Source organism: Canis aureus, chromosome 32, assembly GCF_053574225.1.
Source record: "Canis aureus isolate CA01 chromosome 32, VMU_Caureus_v.1.0, whole genome shotgun sequence".
Lineage (NCBI taxonomy): Eukaryota > Metazoa > Chordata > Mammalia > Carnivora > Canidae > Canis > Canis aureus.
The window spans coordinates 5,202,844-5,224,982 of NC_135642.1; the positions used below are offsets into that span (position 1 = coordinate 5,202,844).

A 22,139-nucleotide genomic window follows, 5' to 3' on the forward strand; every position below is an offset into this window, starting at 1 on the left:
ATGAGTACAATTTCAGTCATCAAATATTATGTAGTAGATATTACTGCTGCCTGCTGAAATAATAAAATAATACCCTTATATGGTAGATTCACATTTCCCATGGTAGCCAAAGTAGTGAATAAATGCTCTACAGAAGTAGTAGAATTTTATTCAGTGAAGTAGATAATATATATAGTTCTACCTATTTTAGCTGTCAGATTCCTCAGTAGAGATATCCAAAGAGCAGATGGATGTATAGTTTTAGAGCTCCAGAGATAGAGCCAGTTAGCAACGTCTGCCATAATGTCCCCATTTGCTCAGTCGCTTTACAGATACCTTTATGTCTTTGTTCCTTAATGTATATATTATGGGATTTAAAATGGGGGTGATAGCAAAGTCAGCAATGAACAGGTATTTGTCAATTGATGATGTGGGGAAAGGCCAGACATAGAGAAACATGCATGGAGTGAAAAATAGAACCACCACAGTGATGTGAGATGACAGTGTGACAAATGCTTTGGATAAATCTCCTGAAGCACGTTTCCAGACAGTGACCAGAATGAAGACATAGGAAAGGATTAGCAGGAAGAAGGTGCCCATGCTCATGAAGCCACTGTTAGCAGCAATAATAAACTCAAATTTAACTCCATCTGTGCACGCAAGCTTTATGATCCTGGGAAAGTCACAGTAAAAGCTGTCTACCTCATTAGGACCACAAAAAGGCAAGTTTATAATGAAAGCAAACTGAGACATAGCATGGATCACTCCAATCACCCAGCCAGTGATTACAAACGAAACACATATTTTAGGGTTCATGATGTTCAGATAGTGAAGAGGCTTACAAATTGCGATGTACCTGTCAAATGCCATGGCTATGAGCAGCACCATCTCCACTCCTCCCATGATGTGAATGAAGCACATCTGTGTCATGCAACCTTGGAAGGAAATTATCTTGTATTCATTTAAAAGGTCCCCAATCATCTTTGGGACTGTTGTAGAGGCAACCCCCATGTCAATGAAGGACAGATTGGCCAGGAGGAAGTACATGGGAGAATGTAGGTGAGAATCAAAAATTACCAAAAAGAAAATGAAGAGATTTCCCAGGATTATCCCTAAATAGATCAAGGAAAATGTCAACATGAGAAAAACTTTAGTTTCCCAAGAAGTAGAGAGTCCCAGCAACACAAACTCAGAAACCACAGAATTATTTAGTCCATCCATTGACATGGGCAGAAGAGTTGATTCTCAAATCATCTGAGGATAGAAGATGATTAAAAAGTCACAGTCAGTGATATAAATGTAAATTTCCTATTTATTGCTAGTTTGTTCTTTGGGATACCTATCTTAAATTAGAAAGCATTTAATTGGATATGGAGAAATATTACAGATATGGAAACATTAAGGTGATCAAGAGAATGATTATACAAAAGAGAAGAAAATTATTAATAGTTTAGCTGGAAATGAATGGTATTACTTCCCTTCTATTCCATTTTCAGATCTTTTTATTTTGTGACTCAAGGATTTCGGGACATTTCCCCTGATCACTTACTGAGATGTGAATAATTTCAGCTACTACTGTCAACTTCACAGTAATATTCTCACACTACTTTGCTAATTTTCCTTAACTGAATTTATTTCAATAGTCAAATAGAGATTTTTAGGCCCAAATTGCCTATTGCCTTTAACCTTGTTTCACCTTATATATGTGATTTGTTTTTGTTTTTATTATGTGTAATTTACCATAGACGTCAACTCTTAGATTGTGATTATTTGTAATTTTGATTCATAACTACTGTCGTAGTACATCCCTCTACATTCAATTAAAATGTTGGATACAAAGACTGAACACTTGTAAGCAAAAAGCATTAATTAGACAATTAAAAGTTTAATAGATGACATTTATACAAAAGTTTGTACTAAGCACATTGTCTCATTTAAACCCCACATAATTCCATATGGAAGTACTTTTTTTAGATTCATTTGACTAATGAAGAAAGTCAGTCTTCGAGGGATCAAGTGTCAGAGCCAGGACATGTATCCAGAGCTGTAGGACACCATACCCATTCTTCTAACCATAGCACTGTGCTCTTCAAGGCTGGCCCCTTCCAGTATACACTGGATCTTCCCTAAGGATCTATCAGTTAAGCTTTCTTCACCTTTTTGCTTCCTTTTACCTATTTACATAGTTAAGTTGTTTCTTTTTTTAAGATTTTATTTATTTATCTGAGACATAGAGTAGACACATGTCAGAGTGTGGGTAGGGGCAGAGGGAGAGGGATTAGTCTCAGCAGGGAGCCCGATGGATGAGGACTCAATCCCAGGAATGAGATGAATGTGGATTCTTAAACTACCAAGACACTCAGGTGCCTCTACATAATTAAGTTCTTTTTTTAAAAAATCAAATCTCTGAATCTTGCATCTCCTAATTTTCTTTTCCTCCCTAACTCCTCATTGGCAATCCTCACTTTTTGTTCACGAATGGGCCAAAACAATTGAGTTTTCAAAATTCCTTGTGCATAGAAAGATATCTTGGATTATGAATATTTAACACAATAATCAGTTTTTAATCATCATTTTCCTTTATCTCTCTGTCGTATTTGATATTGCTTATCATGCCCTCAGTTCTGTAACTCCCTGTGCCCTTGGATCCTTGGCTTTCATAAAGCCAATCCTCTCTCACTTCTTACCAATGGAAGCTCCACTTATTCTAGTGTTTGGCTGAAATCTCTGGATTTTAGAAGACAGTAGCTCTATCCCAGGTTGATAGGATGATATATGATTTTTCTAAACCAGTTATGCTTAATCCCATTTTTCTTGGCCATGAATCACTCTAAGATAGGGCATGTGACCCAGGAATGTTCAATGAGTTGTAATCCAGTGTTATTTGGAGAGCTTTTCTTCCAAATGAAAAGACAGAACTTTATGTAGAGAAGGTTCTTTTCATGACTTGTGTGTGTGTGTGTGTGTGTGTGTGTGTGTGTGTATGCAGTTAATGCCAATAATATGCCTAAAGGTACAGCAACCACAAAGTTGTAAAGCCCACATAATACAGTGAAAATTTAGAGAGGACCCAGAAACAAAAAGGCATGTTGAATCACTTAACTAAAGCCTGCAATAGTCTCTCTTCAGATTTATTCTTTTAACAGGAGAAAAATAAACTGGAACTTCTTTGACCAAGTCTAAGCCAGATTTTCTGTTAATTGGTAGAATACAATAAGACCATATTTATGATAGACCTTTTCTAATTATTCTTTTGCCTTTCTGACTTCTCTATACCTTTCACTAACACAGCAATCACTGTCCTCTGCTGGACCTTAATCTCTGGCTTGACTCAGAGTCTGTGGTAAGTATTCGTTCTTCTTTTTTTAAAGTATGTTGGAAACAACTCTTCTAACCATTCACTCTACAGAATCTTATATATATGCCAGTTTACCTTGGTCGGATGAGGAAAAAGATTTAAAAATGTGAATCCTATATCATATATCTCCACCTGTATGTTTCTCAAAACTTTGTAGGGATTCTTGTAGCTCAGACAGGAAAAACTTTATTCAATATCAGTGTACTCATTTTAACTAGTACCTACATGTTGAATTCTAAATCTGTAGCTTTTCCCCTTACTCCAGAGTAATAGACCCAAAGCCATATGTGGTGTACACAAATAGAAGTTCCACCTCCATCTTTGAGTTAATATGTAAAAACTGAATTTATAATTTAAATTACTCCAATGCTTTAATCAATGTCATTACCATTCTCCTCAATGCCCAGTATAGACACCTGAGTAGCACTCTGTCCCTGCATTTCCAGCTCCACTTGTACAACTTTTCCTCTCAGCTATTTCTCATTTCAGTTCCTTCCTCATTTCTCTGGTCATTTTGTCTTTTACCTATTTTCCCATCTTGACATTTGAAGAGGCTCCTAAATGATCTCCCTGTTCCACTCTTCCTCATACCCAGTCCATTCTACAGAATGTTTCCCTATGTATCTACCTAGAGATCAAATATGACCACATGGCTTTCCTATTTAAAGCCTTTGGTGGGTCTATGATGAGAAAAATTTTTGGTACCACAGCATATCACATAAGGTCATGAGAAGAGTTGAGCAGTATTTGATTTCAGAGGATATTTCCACAAGAATTTTGGGGACTGAATGTACTAACCAGTTACTGGATAAATTTCAGAATTGATCCCTGATAAAAACTCTTGGTAAATTGGGAAGGACCAAGAAACATTTTACTATGATGATTTTAATAAAATGCTTAAGCCAATAGTCAATGTCTGATTATAGATGGAATATTAAAATCAAGAACATAACAAAGCCCACATCACTATATTTTAATCATTTTTACCCTAGTAGATGGATTAAACCAAATAATATTCTTGAAAGAACAGCATCAAAGGCATAATCATTCAGAAATAATAAAATTGTCCATCTCAAATACTTACAAGTAAATGAAAAAATAAATCTAGAAGATTATTTTAATAAATATAATAAATAATAAATTGTAAACAATTTATTAAAATTTGATTTAAAAAAATCTCATTTCTAAGTGACACAAATGTGCAATGTAAGCATTCTATTGAAAAACAGGGCAGCCCGGGTGGCTCAGTGGTTTAGTGCCGCCTTTAGCCCAGGATGTGGTCCTGGAGACCCAGGATCGAGTCTGTGTCAGGCTCCCTTTATGGAATGGAGCCTGCTTCTCCCTCTGCCTGTGTCTGTGCCTCTCTCTCTTTCACTCTGTGTCTCTCATGAATAAATAAATAAAATCTTTAAAAACCAACTTTTCTGAAACATTTGTAATGTGGATTGAAATAGGAAATGAAACCATGCCAATGGAAAAAAAAAAAAGACTCAAAATTGTAAAGATCTCCATTCTCTTGTGACTATTCTAAGCAATAGCTGCAGTGTCCATTAAAAGCCCAACAGCTATGTTTTGGAGCTTTAAAAAGAGATCTAAATGTCCATTTCAAAGCCCAGGGATTTTGAAAAAAATAAGAAGAGGGTGACAAGGGGAGAAAAGAGAATGCTTTCTGGAAAACTATTGGGATATATTGTAAACTCATGCCAATTAAACAATGATTAATTTTACTGACATTGAACAGATAAATATAGCAAAATGCAGTTAAGAATGTGACACAAATTAGGGAGTGTAATATATGATAAAGAATGCAATACAATTTAATAGAATAATGAAGGGTTATCCACTAAATTCAGAGTATTCAATAGTTATTAAACATGTAGCTCAACATTGGAAAATGAAAACTTTTGTATCTTACCATGGATATTAGAGCAAAGCATGTTCTAGATGGCTAGAAGGCTTAAGTGAAAAAATAAAACTGTAAAGATTGTTAAGTTGAATTATGAGTTACTTTCTAAAATTTGAGATTGAAGAGGTCTTTCTACATTGACCTCAAATTCAGAAAGCAGATTCCAGTTTCGTATTTTCTCCTCAACAGAAGGAATGAATGGTTGCTGGTATAGAATTGGGAAATCAGTGCTTCTCGTTCTCAGCTGAAGAGAAATGTGAAGTAGTACTGTCAACCCAGGAGACAGTTGAGTCATAAAGGTAAAAAATATTTATTTGTAATTTAGTAATCCTGTGTCTTGGAATTAGTTGAAAAATAGACAAATGGATAAAATGTATAATGTTATTTTACTTTAATGTTTCTTATAATTTGAAATGTTTGATGATAAGGGACTGATTATGTGGATATATTCAGGTTTTAAAAGATCATTAGGTATATATTAATTATCATGGAAAGATATCAATAAGTCCAGAAGACTACAGTGGAAAATATTTATACTGAGGGATGGGAGTACGCACGACAAGAATGAGTAAAGGTTTAGAATTTGCCCCATATTACTGCAAAAAATGGGGTGGTGGGATTAAAAACAATTTCAAGATTTGACTAGTGTTAACACACGATGTTACCTAGTTTCAGGTGTACAATATAGTGATGCAGTATCTCTATATGCTACTCTGTGTTCACCACAAATGCAGCTATCATCTATTGTCATACAGGTGGCGGGATTGTAAATAATTTTATGCTTGTTTCTTTATCCCCAACTTGATTTGTATTATTTATTTTTTTTAATTGGAAAACAAGAGTGTCACAGTAATATGAGGGGATGGATACATTTATATAGGAAGCATTTCCAATACATACAGTAAAATGCAGTATTTAGGGTACAGACACAAGGGCCAAACTGTTTGCCTTCCCAGATCCCATTCACCTGCTGTGTGCTCTATGTGAGGCACTGAGCTGCCAGATGTGTCCATTTCTTCATGTGTTAAAGGCAGATACTAAGAGTCACTATCTCCTAAAGTGGTTTTGAGGAATAAATGAGTTGAAATAAGAAAACATCAGAAAGTGCTTTGACACTAAAGTGCTAAATAAGTGTTATCTCTTCTAATAATTTTGATAGTTTTCAAGCAACAGGCCTAGAGTTTTCAGACTGGAAACAGTGGTTGAATAAATCTGGCAGACAGAAAAAGCTAGCATGCTTTTTTCATGTTGTTTCAGTGGGAATAGAATAGCAAAGACATAGATGTTTCTTTTTATTTTTATAATTCTAAGATTCAGAGTAAGAGGAGTTGGAAGACAAGATGTAATTCATGTACTATTTTCAAAAAGATTCTAGAGCTTTGAAGAATATTTTATATTCATCTTTCATACAGTTTTATCTCTGAGAAGGAGGATGTAAAACAACATGAATGGAAATCATTCCACTGAAGTGAGTTAACAAAGGAAAGGGGTTTTGGGAAGAGAAGTAAATTGTGGGGAACATGAAAGTAGATAATGATGGACCCAGATGCTGGAGAATTAAGAATGGGCTTTTCACCTACCTGCAAGGCTCTGGGTTCATCCTCAGCAGCTTCAAGGGTTTGAGAAGCACAGAGAGATTCACTCCCTTTTAGATGCACTGTTATTAATTAAGACACAGAGCTATAAATAGTTCTTACCATTAGGAATGAAACCAATTATGAGATTGAGTGTTAATAACTAATATCTATTCCATTATTGGCTGTTGATAGAAATTAGGACTTTTGTGAACCTTGGCTTTTTCCCCAAGGGTCAATTCCATGAAATGCAAAACAGAGTAACAGAGAAATTGAACAGTCTGTGCGATGAGTAGTAATTATGTGGTTTTGACAGTATTTTTTCAAATTTGAGATTAGAGGTGCTATACATTACAGATGTTTTATGACTTATAAAACTGTTGAGATTTATCAGAACTATGAGTCACTGGTTTTATCTGTTTGGCATCAATATCTCATAAAAGGCGAAATACCACTACACACACTTAACTGCTAATTCTGCTAAGAATTTTGAGAACTAATAAGTTGGCATTTGAAAAGTATGAAAGCTCAAAGGATACAGTGACCATAAGCTGAACAGTGTCACTTGGAGTTTTAATACCTAAAATTATTCTATATGGAGATCTAGAGACAAAGGAATTTTTGTTTTTGGAAAAAAAGAAGTATGTTTATGGGTTAAATATACCTTAATGTTGTTTTACAGTCATCACAGGCCATTTAATAAGCAAACAGAGTATCCTACCTAGGCTTCACTGCAAGATTGCTTGGAGTCTCATCTGTACAGCTGTTACTCGAGATCACTTTTGTGAAGAAATGATTTTTCTGTTTAAAGGAAACCCAGAAGCTATTTAATTAAGGTGAATCTATTTTCTGGAGGGATTAGCTCCAGAACACTGGTCCTTTTTAGCGAAAATGGCAAAGCTTTTTAGGGCCAATATATTGGCCAAGTCTGTATACATGGAGCTAGAAAAATAGTGAATAACCAAATAAAGAGAATATAATGAGTCTGAGAATAATAAGAATACAGTGTAGTGCTGAAGTGTGAATTCTGTGGATGAGGAAGGATCAAGATGAGGTAACAGGGTAGAAACAACTTGCAAAAGCCTGAGGATCTTTTCTCTGCAGTTGAACCCATAAATATTTCTTATTTTTGGACAGGTCTGATTAAAGAGTGGGAAGGCAGTAGGTCCAACATTGAAGAAGATGCAGTCTCTCGACTACTTATTGTCCTCCTCGTCTCAGCAATATAAACTCCAAGGAAAGGTGAGATGATGTGACTATACATAGGCATCATATGTTATCTGCACTGATTGATGAAAGTCAGAAGGAGAAGTGATCCCTTGGTTTTCAGGGGTTAAGTCTATTTTCACACACTAGCAGGGCATAATATTTCCATTAATACACATCAGTACATGTTCTCAACAATAAACGTTACTGTCAGATTTGATTCTCTTGCCCGTTTACAGATGTAAGGTGGTATTTCATTATGATCTTCGGTTGCAGTTTCTCCATTACTAATTAGGTTGAGGTTGAGTATCTAGTGTCCCATAGTATTTCTTTTTTTTATTTTTTTTTATTATTTTTATTTTTTAAATTATTTTTATTGGGGTTCAATTTGCCAACATATAGCATAACACCCAGTGCTCATCCCGCCAAGTGCCCCCCTCATTGCCCATCACCCAGTTACCCCAACACCCCACCAACCTTCCCTTCCACTACCCCTTGTTCATTTCCCAGAGTTAGGTGTCTCTTATGTTCTATCAACATTACTGATATTTTCACTCATTTTCTCTCCTTTCTCTTTCTTCCCTTTCACTAGTTTTTATATTCCCCAAATGAATGAGACCATATAATGTTTTCCCTTTTCTGATTGACTTATTTCACTCAGCATAATACCCTCCAGGTCCATCCATGTCGAAGCAAATGGTGGGTATTTGTCGTTTCTAATGGCTGAGTAATATTCCATTGTATACATAAACCACATCTTCTCTGTCCATTCATCTTTCGATGGACACCGAGGCTCCTTCCACAGTTTGGCTATTGTGGATATTGCTGCTATAAACATTGAGGTGCAGGTGTCCCAGCATTTCAAGGCATCTGCATCTTCGCAGTGCAATTGCTGGGTCATAGGGCAGATCTATTTTTAACTCTTAGAGGAACCTCCACACATTTTCCAGAGTGACTGCACCAGTTCACACTACCACCAACAGTGCAAGAGGTTTCCCCTTTGCCTACATCCTCTCCAACATTTGTTGATTCCTGTCTTGTTAATTTTCCCCATTCTCACTGGTGTGAGGTGGTATCTCATTGTGGTTTTGATTTGTATTTCCCTGATGGCAAGTGATGTGGAGCATTTTCTCATGTGCTTGTTGGCCATGTCTATGTCTTCCTCTGTGAGATTTCTGTTCATGTATTTTGCCCATTTCATGACTGGATTGTTTGTTTCTTTGCTGTTGAGTTTAATAAGTTCTTTATAGATCTTGGATACTGGCCCTTTATCTGATAGGTCATTTGGAGATATCTTCTCTCATTCTGTACATTGTCTTTTAGTTTTGTTGACTCTTTCTTTTGCTATGCAAATCTTTTTATCTTGATGAAGTACCAATAATTCATTTTTGCTTTTGTTTCTCTTGCCTTCATGGATGTATCTTGCAAGAAGTTGCTGTGGCTAAGTTCAAAAAGCATGTTGCCTGTTTTCTCCTCTAGGATTTTGATGGATTCTTGTCTCAAATTTAGATCTTTCATCCATTTTGAGTTTATCTAAGTGTATGGTGTAAGAGAATGGTCTAGTTTCATTCTTCTGCATGTGGATGTCCAATTTTCCCAGCACCATTTAATGTAGAGACTGTGTTTTTTCCAGTGGATAGTCTTTCCTCCTTGTCGAATATTAGTTAACCATAAAAAGAAAGCCCATTTCTGGGTTCTCTATTTTGTTCCATTGATCTATGTACCTGTTTTTATGCCAGTACCACATATCTTAATGACCACAGCTTTGTAGTACAACCTGAAATCTGGCATTGTGATGCCCCCAGCTATGGTTTTCTTTTTTAATATTCCCCAGGCTATTCAGGGTCTTTTCTGATTCCACACAAATCTTAAGATAATTTGTTCCAAGTCTCTGAAGAAAGTCCATGGTATTTTGTTAGGGATTGCATTAAATGTGTAAACTGCCCTGGGTAGCATGGATATTTTCACAATATTGATTCTTCCAATCCTTGAGCATGGAACATTTTTCCATCTCTTTGTGTCTTCCTCAGTTTCTTTCAGAACTGTTCTGTAGTTTTCAGAGTATAGATCCTTTACTTCTTTGGTTAGGTTTATTCCTAGGTATCTTACACTTTTGGGTAAAATTGTAAATGGGATTGACTCCTTAATTTCTCTTTCTTCACTTTCATTGTGAGTGTACAGAAATGCCACTGATTTCTGCGCATTGATTTTGTATCCTGCCACGCTGCCAAATTGCTGTATGAGTTATAGCAATCTTGAGGTGGAGTCTTTTGGGTTTTCTATGTACAGTATCGTGTCATCTGTGAAGATGGAGAGTTTGACTTCTTTGCCAATTTGAATGCCTTTTATTTCCTTTTGTTGTCTGCTGTGGCTAGGATTCTCATACTATGTTGAATAGCAGTGGTGAGAGTGGACATCCCTGTCGTGTTCCTGATCTTAGGGGAAAGGCTCCCAGTGTCTCCCCATTGAGAATGATATTTGCTGTGGGCTTTTTAGTAGATGGCTTTTAAGAGGTTGAGGAATGTTCCCTCTATCCCTATATTCTGAATAGTTTTGATCAGAAATGGATGCTGTATTTCGTCAAATGCTTTCTCTGCATCTCTTGAAAGGATCATATGGTTCTTGTTTTCTCTCTTGCTGATATGATGAATCATATTGATTGTTTTATGAGTGTTGAACCAGCCTTGCATCCCAGGGATAAATCCCACTTGGTCATGGTGAATAATCTTCTTAATGTATCGTTGGATCCTATTGGCTAGTATCTTGTTGAGAATTTTTTCATCTGTGTTCATCAGGGATACTGGTCTATAATTCTCCTTTTTGTGGGGTCTTTGTCTGGTGTTGGAATTAAGGTGATGCTGGCCTTGTGGAACGAGTTTAGAAGTATTCCATCTTTTTCTATTTTTCCAAACAGCTTTAATAGAATAGGTACGGTTTCTTCTTTAAACGTTTGATAGAATTCCCAGGGAAGCCATCTGGCCCTGGACTTTTGTGTCTTGGGTGGTTTTTGATGACTGCTTCAATTTCCCCCCTGGTTATCAGCCTGTTCAGGTTTTCTATTTCTTCTGTTGCAGTTTTGGTAGTTTGTGGTTTTCCAGAAATGCGTCCATTTCTTCTAGATTGCCTAATTTATTGGCGTATAGCTGCTTATAATAAGTTTTTAAAATAGTTTGTATTTCCTTGGTATTGGTGGTGATCTCTCCTTTCTCATTCATGATTTTATTAATTTGAGTCTTTTCTCTCTCTGTTTGTAAGGCTGGCTAATGGTTTATCCATCTTAATGATTCTTTCAAAGGACCAACTCCTGGTTTGTTGAATGTTCCACAGTTCTTCTGGTCTCTATTTCATTGGGTTCTGCTCAAATCTTTATTAATTTTCTTCTTTTTCTGGGTGTAGGATCTATTTGCTGTTTTTCTCCAGCTCCTTTAGGTGCAAGGTTAGTTTGTGTATTTGAATTTTTTCCAGTTTTTGGATGGATGATTGTATTGCGATGTATTTCCCTCTTAGGACTGCTTTCGCTGTATCCCAAAGATTTTTAACTGTTGTAATTTCATTAGTATCCATGAATCTTTTTAATTCTTCTCTAATTTTCTGGTTGACCCTTTCATCTTTTAGCAGAATGGTCCTTAATATCCATGTGTTTGAAACCCTTCCAAATATCTTCTTGTGGTTTAGTTCTAGTTTCAAAGAATTATGGTCTGAATATATGCAGGGGAGGATCCCAATATTTGGAATTGGTTAAGACCTGATTTGTGACCCAGTAGGTGGTCTATTCTGGAGAAAGTTCCATGTGCACTTGAGAAGAATGTGTATTCAGTTGCATTTCCACGTAAAGTTCTGTAAATATCTGTGAAATCCATCTGGTCCAGTGTATCATTTAAAGCTCTTGTTTCTTTGGAGATGTTGTGCTTAGAAGATCTGTCGATTGTAGAAAGCACTGTGTTCTAGTCAGCAAGTATAAGTGTATTATTATCTAAGTATGTCTTTACTTTGGTTATTAATTGATTGATATACTTGGCAGCTCCCACATTCGGGGCATAAATATTCATGATTGTGAGGTCCTCCTGTTGGATGGATCCTTTATGTATGATATAGTGTCTCTCTTCATCTCTTACTACAGTCCTTGGGATAAATATTAATTTATCTGATATGAGGATGGCTACTCCTGCTTTGTTTTGAGGACCATTTGAATGGTAAATGGTTCTCCAAACTTTCATTTTCAGGCTGTAGGTGTCCTTAGGTCTTTTATTATTATTTTTTAATAATAAATTTATTTTTTATGGTGTTCAATTTGCCAACATACAGAATAACACCCAGTGCTCATCCCGTCAAGAGCCCCGCTCAGTGCCCATCACCCATTCTCCCCCACACCCCGCCCCCCTCACTTCCACCACCCCTAGTTCATTTCCCAGAGTTTGGAGTCTTTATGTTCTGTCTCCCTTTCTGATATTTCCCACATAAAATGAGTCTCTTGTAGACAGCAAATAGATGGGTCTTGCTTTTTTATCCAGTATGAAACCCTGAGCCTTTTGATGGGGTCATTAAGCCCATTCACGTTCAGAGTTACTATTGAAAGATGTGAATTTAGTGTCATCATGATACCTATTCAGTCTCTATTCAGATACCTGTTTTTGTGGATTGTTTCCTTGGACTTCCTCTTTCTTTTACAGAGTCCCCCTTAACATTTCTTGCAGAGCTGGTTTGGTGGTCACATATTCTTTCAGTTTCTGCCTATCTTGGAAGCTCTTTCCAATAGCTCCTTCTATTCTGAATGAGAGCCTTGCTGGATAAAGTATTCTTGGCTGCAGGTTCTTTTCATTTAGGACCCTGAATATATCCTGCCAGCCCTTTCTGGCCTGCCAAATCTCTGTGGAGAGGTCTGCTGTTAACCTAATACTTCTCCCCATAAAGGTTACGGATCTCTTGTCTCTTGCTGCTCTAAGGATCTTCTCTTTATCTCTGGAATTTGCAAGTTTCTCTTTATCTCTGGAATTTGCAAGTTTCACTATTAAATGTCGGGGTGTGAATGGTTTTTATTGATTTTAGTGGGGGATCTCTCTATCTCCTGGATCTGAATGCCTGTTTTCCTTCCCAAGTTAGGGAAGTTCTCAGCTATGATTTGTTCAAATACACTTTCTGGTCCTCTGTCTCTTTTGGCCTTTTCTGGAACCCCAATTAAACATAGATTTTTCCTTCTGAGGCTGTTATTTATTTCCCTTAACCTTTTCTCATGATCTTTAATTGTTTTTCTCTTTTTCCTCAGCTTCTTTCCTTGCCATCAACTTGTCTTCTATGTCACTCACTCGTTCTTCTACCTCGTTAACCCTTGTCGTTAGGACCTCCAGTTTGGATTGCATCTCATTTAATTGATTTTTTATTTTGGCCTGATTAGATCTAAATTCTGCAGTCATGAAGTCTCTTGAATCCTTTATGCTTTTTTCCAGAGCCACCAGTAGCTTTATAATTGTGCTTCTGAATTGGCTTTCTGACATTGAATTGTAATCCAAATTTTGTAACTCTGTGGGAGAGAGGCCTGTTTCTGATTCTTTCTTTTGTAGTGTGGTGAGTTTTTCCTTCTAGTCATTTTGCTCAGTGCAGAGTAGCCAAAAACAAGTCGTACTGGAAAAAGGAGAAAAAGAGAGAATCTAAAAAGGTTGGGGAAACAAATAGAAAACAAAAAAACAAGGGGGAGTATCCTCTGATTCTGTATACTGTAAATCCCTCGACTTCCCCTGGAACTTTCCAGCATTGGAAAAGTTGGTAAATAACTTGCATTTCCATTGTCCTTCCAGCTGGTTTTCTGGATGAGGGGCCTGCTGTGCTTGGTAAATAACTTGCATTTCCATTGTCCTTCCAGCTGGTTTTCTGGGTGAGGGGCCTGCTGTGCTGATTATCAGGTGTGTGCACCTTGGGGAGCTGCCCAGCCCCCTGCCAGGTGCACGGCTCAGTGGGAGCTGTTTATCTTGTTAGGCCCCTGCTCCCAGAGACCCTGCTCAGTCCCAGGTACAAGGTGACATCAGGAGGAAGAACAACAGTGGTGGGGCCAGCTCTTCAGCCCTGGAGTCAGCTCCCGCAGTAACTACCGCAGCTCCCAGTGTGCAGGGACCTGGATACTCCAGGGGGCGGGGGACGCTGATCTGCACAGCTCGGGGCCACCCGGCAGCAGAAGCGTCCTTGCTCCCCTCTGTCCTCCTGGCCTCTGCCTGTCCCTGGGGGAGCGCCAGATCTTGGGCTGTGATCCCCCCATGCCTTGGGCTCCGGGGCCTGGGCTGTTGGGATCGCGCTCTGGGGCCCCACAGCCCCACCGCGTCGAGCCGCAGCCTGAGTCGCCACCTGAGCTGCTCCAGGGGCCGTGCAGCCCCCTCGGTGTGGACTGCTGCCTGAGCCGCTGCCTGAGCTGCCCTCGTGGCCCCCCCGGGCAAGCGCTCTAGCCCTTTAGGGAACTCAGTCCGCGGTGTGCGGTGTGCTCTCCCCTAGGCCAAGTTCCTCTGTTAGTGCCCTTGGGAGCCTGAGGGCATCCCTGCCCCTCCTGGGATCTTGCCCGAGTTCCCTGAGAGCGCCTTTCCGTCTGGAAAGATTGGTAGAGTTCCTGCTTCTGCGGACCTTGCTTTCCTGTCCCGGGTGCTCCCGCAGCCTGGCCTTAGCCCCGCTCCTCCCGGGGCCCCTCCCCCTTGGATACTTTCTTATTTCTTTATTTTTTTTCCATCTTCCTACCTTGATAGAAGCGCGAACTCTTCTCACTGTAGCATTCTATTGTTCTCTCTTTAAATCTCAGGCCGAATTCGTAGGTTTTCAGGATGATTTGAAAGTTATCTAGGTAAGTTGGTGGGGACAAGTAACTTGGGGACCCTACTCTTCCACCATCTTGCCCCGCCTCTCCCATGGTATTTCTTTTCAGAAATAAATACCCGCTCAAAGCTTTTGCTCCTTTTGGGATACCTGTTTTATTAATTTCTAGGAAGTACTCAGATTTTTGTATATTGTGTTGTTTTCATGATGGTTTCTTTGTGACTTTCTTCTCATCACTCTAAGTTTCTTGTGCTTTGAAGCAACACATTATCCTTTCTCATCCTCCCAGTAGTGTTTTCTTATTTCTTTAACATAAGGTAAAATTATAATCATAAAATCACTTATTAATATAAGGCAATAAGTTTTCAAGTTATTATGAATGATTCTTCCTGGTTACTTAACAAAAAGGGTCAAGAGAAACTCCACCTTTAAATCAACAATGAAGACTTGAAAACTTGACCTATAGGGGTAATGCTGTGGAGTACAAGGGCAAAACGATTTCAGTTCAATTCATTTTCTTCCTAAGTAGATGTCGACCACTCAGATATCTTTAGTATCCTGTCTAGCTAAGCAATGGTCAGGGTGAGTAAATCATGTATTTTTAGAAATGAGAATAATGTATAATTAACTCAAAGTGGTTTTGTAGTAATACATAAGCTACATAAAATGCTTAGCATGGTGTTGGGGGCATTAGTGGTATCATTAGTTTTATCATTGTTATCATCTGGTAATTTTTTAGTAAATACAAAGGCATATTTATGCAAATTATTATTATCAGTTATTATCTACTCCAAGTGGTAAGAATTTAAGTATTGGGGTTATTTAAAATTTGATTTATTCATTAGAGAGAGAGAGAGAGAAATTGAGCAGAGAGAGGTGGAGGGAGAGAAAATCCTCAAGCAGACTTCATGCTGAGCATGGAATACTGGATCCTAGGACTCTGAGATTGAGACCTAAGCTGAAATCAAGAGTCAGATACTTAACTGACTGAGCCAGCCAGACATCCCTAATGTTGGATTTTTGAACATATCTTTGTCATGGAATAAATACAAACCATACATCTGGGAATACTCCATGCTTACAGATATGAAGGGTCATGTTTCCAGTTTAGTTTACAGGTCAAAATGTGGCCAAATTGGGATGTAGACAGTGCATTTGCTGAATACATGAGAAAACTAAAAATTGTTCTATGGATTTGTAAACCTACTTATCAGTCTCTTGATGGCATTCCTAATCTATTTATTTCTCAGAGTATAAATGGCTGGATTCAGGAGAGATGTGATTACTGTGTAAAACACAGCAAGCAACTTGTCCACCCAAGTGATGCTAAGTAGCCACAGATAGATGAACATGCAGGGTACAAAGAAGAGAAGCATCACTGTAATGTGGGAGGTGCATGTAGAGCACCTTGGATGTTCCATCCTCAGAGTGAAGACAGACTGTTACTAGGATGTAGATGTAGGAGGCCAGTAAGAGAAGGAAGCAAGTTGTTGCCAAGACCCCACTGTCAGAATTTATCAACATTTTCAGAGTATGTGTGTCCGTGCAGGCCAGTTTGCTCACCAAAGGAATGTCACAGAAAAAACTGTGACCCACTGGGTCCACAGAAGGGCAGATCTAAAATCATAGCCAGTCGGCTCATGGCATGCACAAAACCAATGATGCATGATATCAAAACTAGCCAGATGTACTTTTGTCTGTCCATGATGCTGGAGTAACGGAGTGGCTTGCAGATGGCCATGTAACAATCATGGGCCACTGTCACAAGAAGCACCATCTCAATTCCTGCAAATAAATGCACACAGAGGATCTGGCTCGTGCATCTACCAAAATAGATGGTTTTATGACGCTTTAGGAAGTCTGTGGTCAGTTTGGGGGTAGTTACTGAGGTAAGGCAGAAGTCCACAAATGAGAGATTGGCTAAGAAGTACATTTGGAAATGGAGATGAGGGTCCGTGATGAATAAGATCACTACGATGAGGTTGCCCACCACAGTCATCAGATAGAGCATAGAGGAGGGCAGTAGGAGGAAGGTCTGGAGCTCCCTTGAATCACAAAGTCCATGAAAAATGAACTCGGACACCACAGACTGATTTGCATCATCCATTTAGTAATTGTGTTCTAATGCAGACCAAAGAAAGACATGAACTAAGAACTTCTATAATGGAAAGAAGAACCTCATGAATGCTCAGATGTTTGGGAATAGATAAGTATGACTGTTGTGCAAAATTCAAATCTTAGCATTGTATGAAGCTGAAGATTGAAAAGAAATGTTCCTTAATTTACAGGTAGGCTAGTCCTATGACCAAGGTGGCGAACTAATTATAGAAGGGTAGGTCCAAAACCTTACCTATAAGAGGTCTAGTTATGGGAATGAAAAAAATGAATATTCTGACAGAAAATGTCAATGTGACAAATTCTTTTTTTTAATATAAATTTATTTTTTATTGGTGTTCAATTTGCCAACATGTAGAATAACACCCAGTGCTCATCCCCTCAAGTGCCCCCCTCAGTGACGTATTCCATAGATAACTTCTCCAAGGCTTGAATCTGCCTCTTCTGGAGAGAGAATACATAGCTTTGAAATACATTCAGAAGCTCTTTCCCAGGCTCCAGGACAATAATGGAATGCTACGTTTCTCATGCATATATGAGTCTCAGAAGCAAATCTATTGTGAAGTGGATATGTGTTAGCCCACTGAACTGAGCCAAATTCCTTCACAATCTCTGAGTCATCAGATGACTTGAAAAGAGATATTTGTGTTTCAAAAAAGACCCCAGACGCTGACTATCCATTTCTAATATCCAATATTTCCCTCCATTTGTAATCTCCCCATGAATTGATATTTCCAAAAACTCATGTGTTCCATGGCCTGAGTACCATCATTTACTAACATGCATAGGCTGGTCCTTGGTTCTCATTGGTAACAGGGATTTCTTCTTGAGATTGGACTAAATGATGACATACGAAAGCTATTTTTACTTCCGACTGTTCTTTATGGGAGAAAATATAAATTCTAAGTTCATTTATATATAAACTCTTACTTATACCCTTTAAATTGACCTCTGTAGAAATACATGTATTTACTATTTTATAGAAGCCAGGAAGCCAAATCCTTTTCTTCTTCATTCCTTTTCTTTTACCATTCTTTCTGTCGTTTCTCGTCATTTCACTATCTTTCTGGTATCCTAATTTTTTCCAGTAAAGCTTATTATAAAGTTACCTAAGTAGCTCTAATTATGCACCGTTACGTTAAGCACCTTACAAGCATTTATCTGTTTTGCTTTTTGTCCGTTTGTATTTGTTTCATAGAGTTTAAAGCATTTTGAACCTACACCAGTAATGCACAGATTATGTGTTTTATTCCAGTGTCTCCAATGCGATGTTATTGTATACAGTGGTGAGAAATACCCTTGTATGGAGTATTTTTAATGATTTTTTTTTATTTGAGAGAGAGTGCATGCACCTGTGATCCATGGGGGTAGCAGCAGAGCGAGTAGTAGAGAGATCCCGGGCCCACTTTCCTCTGAGCACTGAGCCAGATGCCAGTCTAGATCTCAGGACCCAGGGTTCAGGACCTGAGCTGAATCTAAGATTCTGATCCTTAGCTGGCTGAGCCACCCAGGGGCCTCCTAAATGTAATCTTAATTTCTTATTCTGAGATTGACCAGGTTTCCCATTTTTAAGAATTAATTGCCTTTCATTTGAATTGCATATCTACTTTTTTTCATATATTTTTCCTTTTGGGTTTTGCTCTTTCTCCTTCTAAGTTTTTTTTTTTTTTTTGGGCCCTGAAAGTCAAAGCAAGACTTTTTTGTTTTGTTTTTTTAACAAAAGCAACATGTAGATGTGATATCCTGTGACTATTTTTTCACTACTGATTCCGATTATTTTATATTATGTATTTTGTTTGGTAAGAATAGTTAACATAAACCTCACAAACTATATAAATACAGAAATCACCTACTTTCCAAGTTATAAAGTAACAAATAATAAAACTATATTTTAAACTGAAGTCTGTCTGACTCCAAAGCTTCCAAAATTTCTCTACTAGAAGATAGCTTGTGGTAAAAAACTTGGTTTTGATGACTAAGAAAATAAATAACATTTCTGAAGTAAATCATCTTGTTCTATGAGATGACAGAGATATGAATTAATGCAAACGGCTAATTAGGACAAGAATGAGAAATACAGGTTCCCATTACAATCACTGCACTTGGAGGAGGGGCAAGAAGGCGGAAGAGTAGGGTCCCCAAATCATCTGTCCCCACCAAATTACCTAGATAACCTTCAACTCGTCCTGAAAATCTACGAATTCGGCCTGAGATTTAAAGAGAGACCAACTGGAACGCTACAGTGAGAAGAGTTCGCGCTTCTATCAAGGTAGGAAGACGGGGAAAAAGAAATAAAGACACAAAAGGCCTCCAAGGGGGAGGGGCCCGCGAGGAGCCGGGCTGAGGCCGGGGCGAGTGTCCCCAGGACAGGAGAGCCCCGTCCCGGAGGAGCAGGAGCTGCACCGACCTTCCCGGGCAGAAAGGGGCTCGCGGGGAGGTGGAGCAGGACCCGGGAGGGCGGGGATGCCCTCGGGCTCCCGGGGACACTAACAGACACCTGCGCCCCGGGAGATGCGCCGAGCTCCCTAAGGGCTGCAGCGCGCACGGCGGGACCCGGAGCAGCTCGGGGGGCTCGGGGGCGGCTCCGCGGAGGGGGCTGCGGGGCGGGAGCAGCTGGGGGGGCTCGGGGGCGGCTCCGCGGAGGGGGCTGCGGGGCGGGAGCACGAATCCACCAGCGCAGGCCCCGGAGCACAGGGCGCCGGGACACAGCCCAGGATCCGGCCTCCCCCCGGGACAGGCAGAGGCCGGGAGGGCCCAGGACAGCGAGGACGCTCCTGCCCCAGCTGAGCAGATCAGCGGCCCCGCCCGGAGCCTCCAGGCCCTGCAGACGGAGAGCTCCGTGGTGACTGCGGGAGCTGACTCCAGGGCTGCAGAGCTGGCCCCGCCGCTGCGGTTGTTCCTCCTGGGGCCTCACGGGGTGAACAACCCCACCTGAGCCCTGCACCAGGCAGGGGCAGAGCAGCAACCCCAAGTGCTAACACCTGAAAATCAGCACAACAGACCCCTCCCCCAGAAGACCAGCTAGAAGGACCAGTTCCAGGGAAGTTAAGGGACTTAAAGTACACAGAATCAGAAGATACTCCCCCGTATTTTTTTTTATTTCTGATTGCTTCCCCCACCCTTTTTTTCACCTTTCTTTCTTTTTCTTTCCCTTTTTCTTCTCTTTTTTCCTTTCTTTCTTCTTTTTTCTTTTTCTCTTTTCTTTCCTTCTCTCTCTCTCTTTTTCTCCTTTTCCTAATACAACTTGTTTTTGGCCACTCTGCAGTGAGCAAAATGACTAGAAGGAAAACCTCACCTCAAAAGAAAGAATCAGAAACAGTCCTCTCTCCCACAGAGTTACAAAATCTGGATTACAATTCAATATCAGAAAGCCAATTCAGAAGCACTATTATACAGCTACTGGTGGCTCTAGAAAAAAGCATCAAGGACTCAAGAGACTTCATGACTGCAGAATTTAGATCCAATCAGGCAGAAATTAAAAATCAATTGAATGAGATGCAATCCAAACTAGAAGTCCTAACGACCAGGGTTAACGAGGTGGAAGAACGGATGAGTGACATAGAAGACAAGTTGATGGCAAAGAGGGAAACTGAGGAAAAAAGAGACAGACAAAGGACCATGAAGACAGAATAAGGGAAATAAACGACGGCGTGAGGAAGAAAAACCTATGTTTAATTGGGGTTCCCGAGGGCGCTGAAAGAGACAGAGGGCCAGAATATGTATTTGAACAAATCATAGCTGAAAACTTTCCTAATCTGGGAAGGGAAACAGGCATTCAGATCCAGGAAATAGAGAGATCCCTCCCTAAAATCAATAAAAACCGTTCAACACCTCGACATTTAATAGTGAAGCTTGCAAATTCCAAAGGCAAAGAGAAGATCCTTAAAGCAGCAAGAGACAAGAAATCCCTGACTTTTATGGGGAGGAATATTAGGGTAATAGCAGACCTCTCCACAGAGACCTGGCAGGCCAGAAAGGGTTGGAAGGTATATTCAGGGTCCTAAGTGATAAGAACATGCAACCAAGAATACTTTATCCAGCAAGGCTCTCATTCAAAATGGAAGGAGAGATAAAGAGCTTCCAAGATAGGCAAGAACTGAAAGAATATGTGACCTTCAAACCAGCTCTGCAAGAAATATTAAGGGGGCCTCTTAAAATTCCCCTTTAAGAAGAAGTTCAGTGGAACAGTCCACAAAAACAAAGACTGAATAGATATCATGATGACACTAAACTCATATCTCTCAATAGTAACTCTGAATGTGAACGGGCTTAATGACCCCATCAAAAGGCGCAGGGTTTCAGACTGGATAAAAAAGCAGGACCCATCTATTTGCTGTCTACAAGAGACTCATTTTAGACAGAAGGACACCTACAGCCTGAAAATAAAAGGTTGGAGAACCATTTACCATTCGAATGGTCCTCAAAAGAAAGCAGGGGTAGCCATCCTTATATCAGATAAACTAAAATTTACCCCAAAGACTGTAGTGAGAGATGAAGAGGGACACTATATCATACTTAAAGGATCTATCCAACAAGAGGACTTAACAATCCTCAATATATATGCCCCGAATGTGGGAGCTGCCAAATATATAAATCAATTATTAACCAAAGTGAAGAAATACTTAGATAATAATACACTTATACTTGGTGACTTCAATCTAGCTCTTTCTATACTCGATAGGTCTTCTAAGCACAACATCTCCAAAGAAACGAGAGCTTTAAATGATACACTGGACCAGATGGATTTCACAGATATCTACAGAACTTTACATCCAAACTCAACTGAATACACAATCTTCTCAAGCGCACATGGAACTTTCTCCAGAATAGACCACATATTGGGTCACAAATCGGGTCTGAACCGATACAAAAGATTGGGATTGTCCCCTGCATATTCTCGGACCATAATGCCTTGAAATTAGAACTAAATCACAACAAGAAGTTTGGAAGGACCTCAAACACATGGAGGTTAAGGACCATCCTGCTAAAAGATAAAAGGGTCAACCAGGAAATTAAGGAAGAATTAAAAAGATTCATGGAAACTAATGAGAATGAAGATACAACTGTTCAAAATCTTTGGGATGCAGCAAAAGCAGTCCTAAGGGGGAAATACATCGCAATACAAGCATCCATTCAAAAACTGGAAAGAACTCAAATACAAAAGCTAACCTTACACATAAAGGAGCTAGAGAAAAAACAGCAAATAGATCCT

The 22,139-nt window shown here is 39.3% G+C and overlaps 1 protein-coding gene, 1 long non-coding RNA gene and 1 pseudogene across 2 annotated transcripts; 1 reads left to right on the forward strand and 2 right to left on the reverse strand.

Annotated features, from left to right (window-relative positions):
* Window positions 1-264: 264 nt before the first annotated feature.
* LOC144303632 (olfactory receptor 4F21-like) lies at window positions 265-1,206 on the reverse strand. Its single transcript, XM_077882081.1, has one exon. It carries the CDS (start codon window positions 1,204-1,206, stop codon window positions 265-267), a length of 942 nt encoding a protein of 313 aa, XP_077738207.1.
* Window positions 1,207-3,274: 2,068 nt separating this feature from the next.
* LOC144302859 (uncharacterized) lies at window positions 3,275-8,201 on the forward strand. Its single transcript, XR_013369871.1, has 3 exons — window positions 3,275-3,322; window positions 5,433-5,542; window positions 7,955-8,201. It is a non-coding gene; the product is annotated as an uncharacterized LOC144302859 (long non-coding RNA).
* A 7,798-nt stretch (window positions 8,202-15,999) lies between these two features.
* On the reverse strand, window positions 16,000-16,919 carry LOC144302844 (olfactory receptor 4K15-like; annotated as a pseudogene).
* Window positions 16,920-22,139: the final 5,220 nt, after the last annotated feature.

Bases quoted from the DNA above. Each gene is read 5' to 3' on its own strand.
- LOC144303632 (XM_077882081.1), bottom strand. From the start codon at position 1,206: ATGTCAATGGATGGACTAAATAATTCTGTGGTTTCTGAGTTTGTGTTG.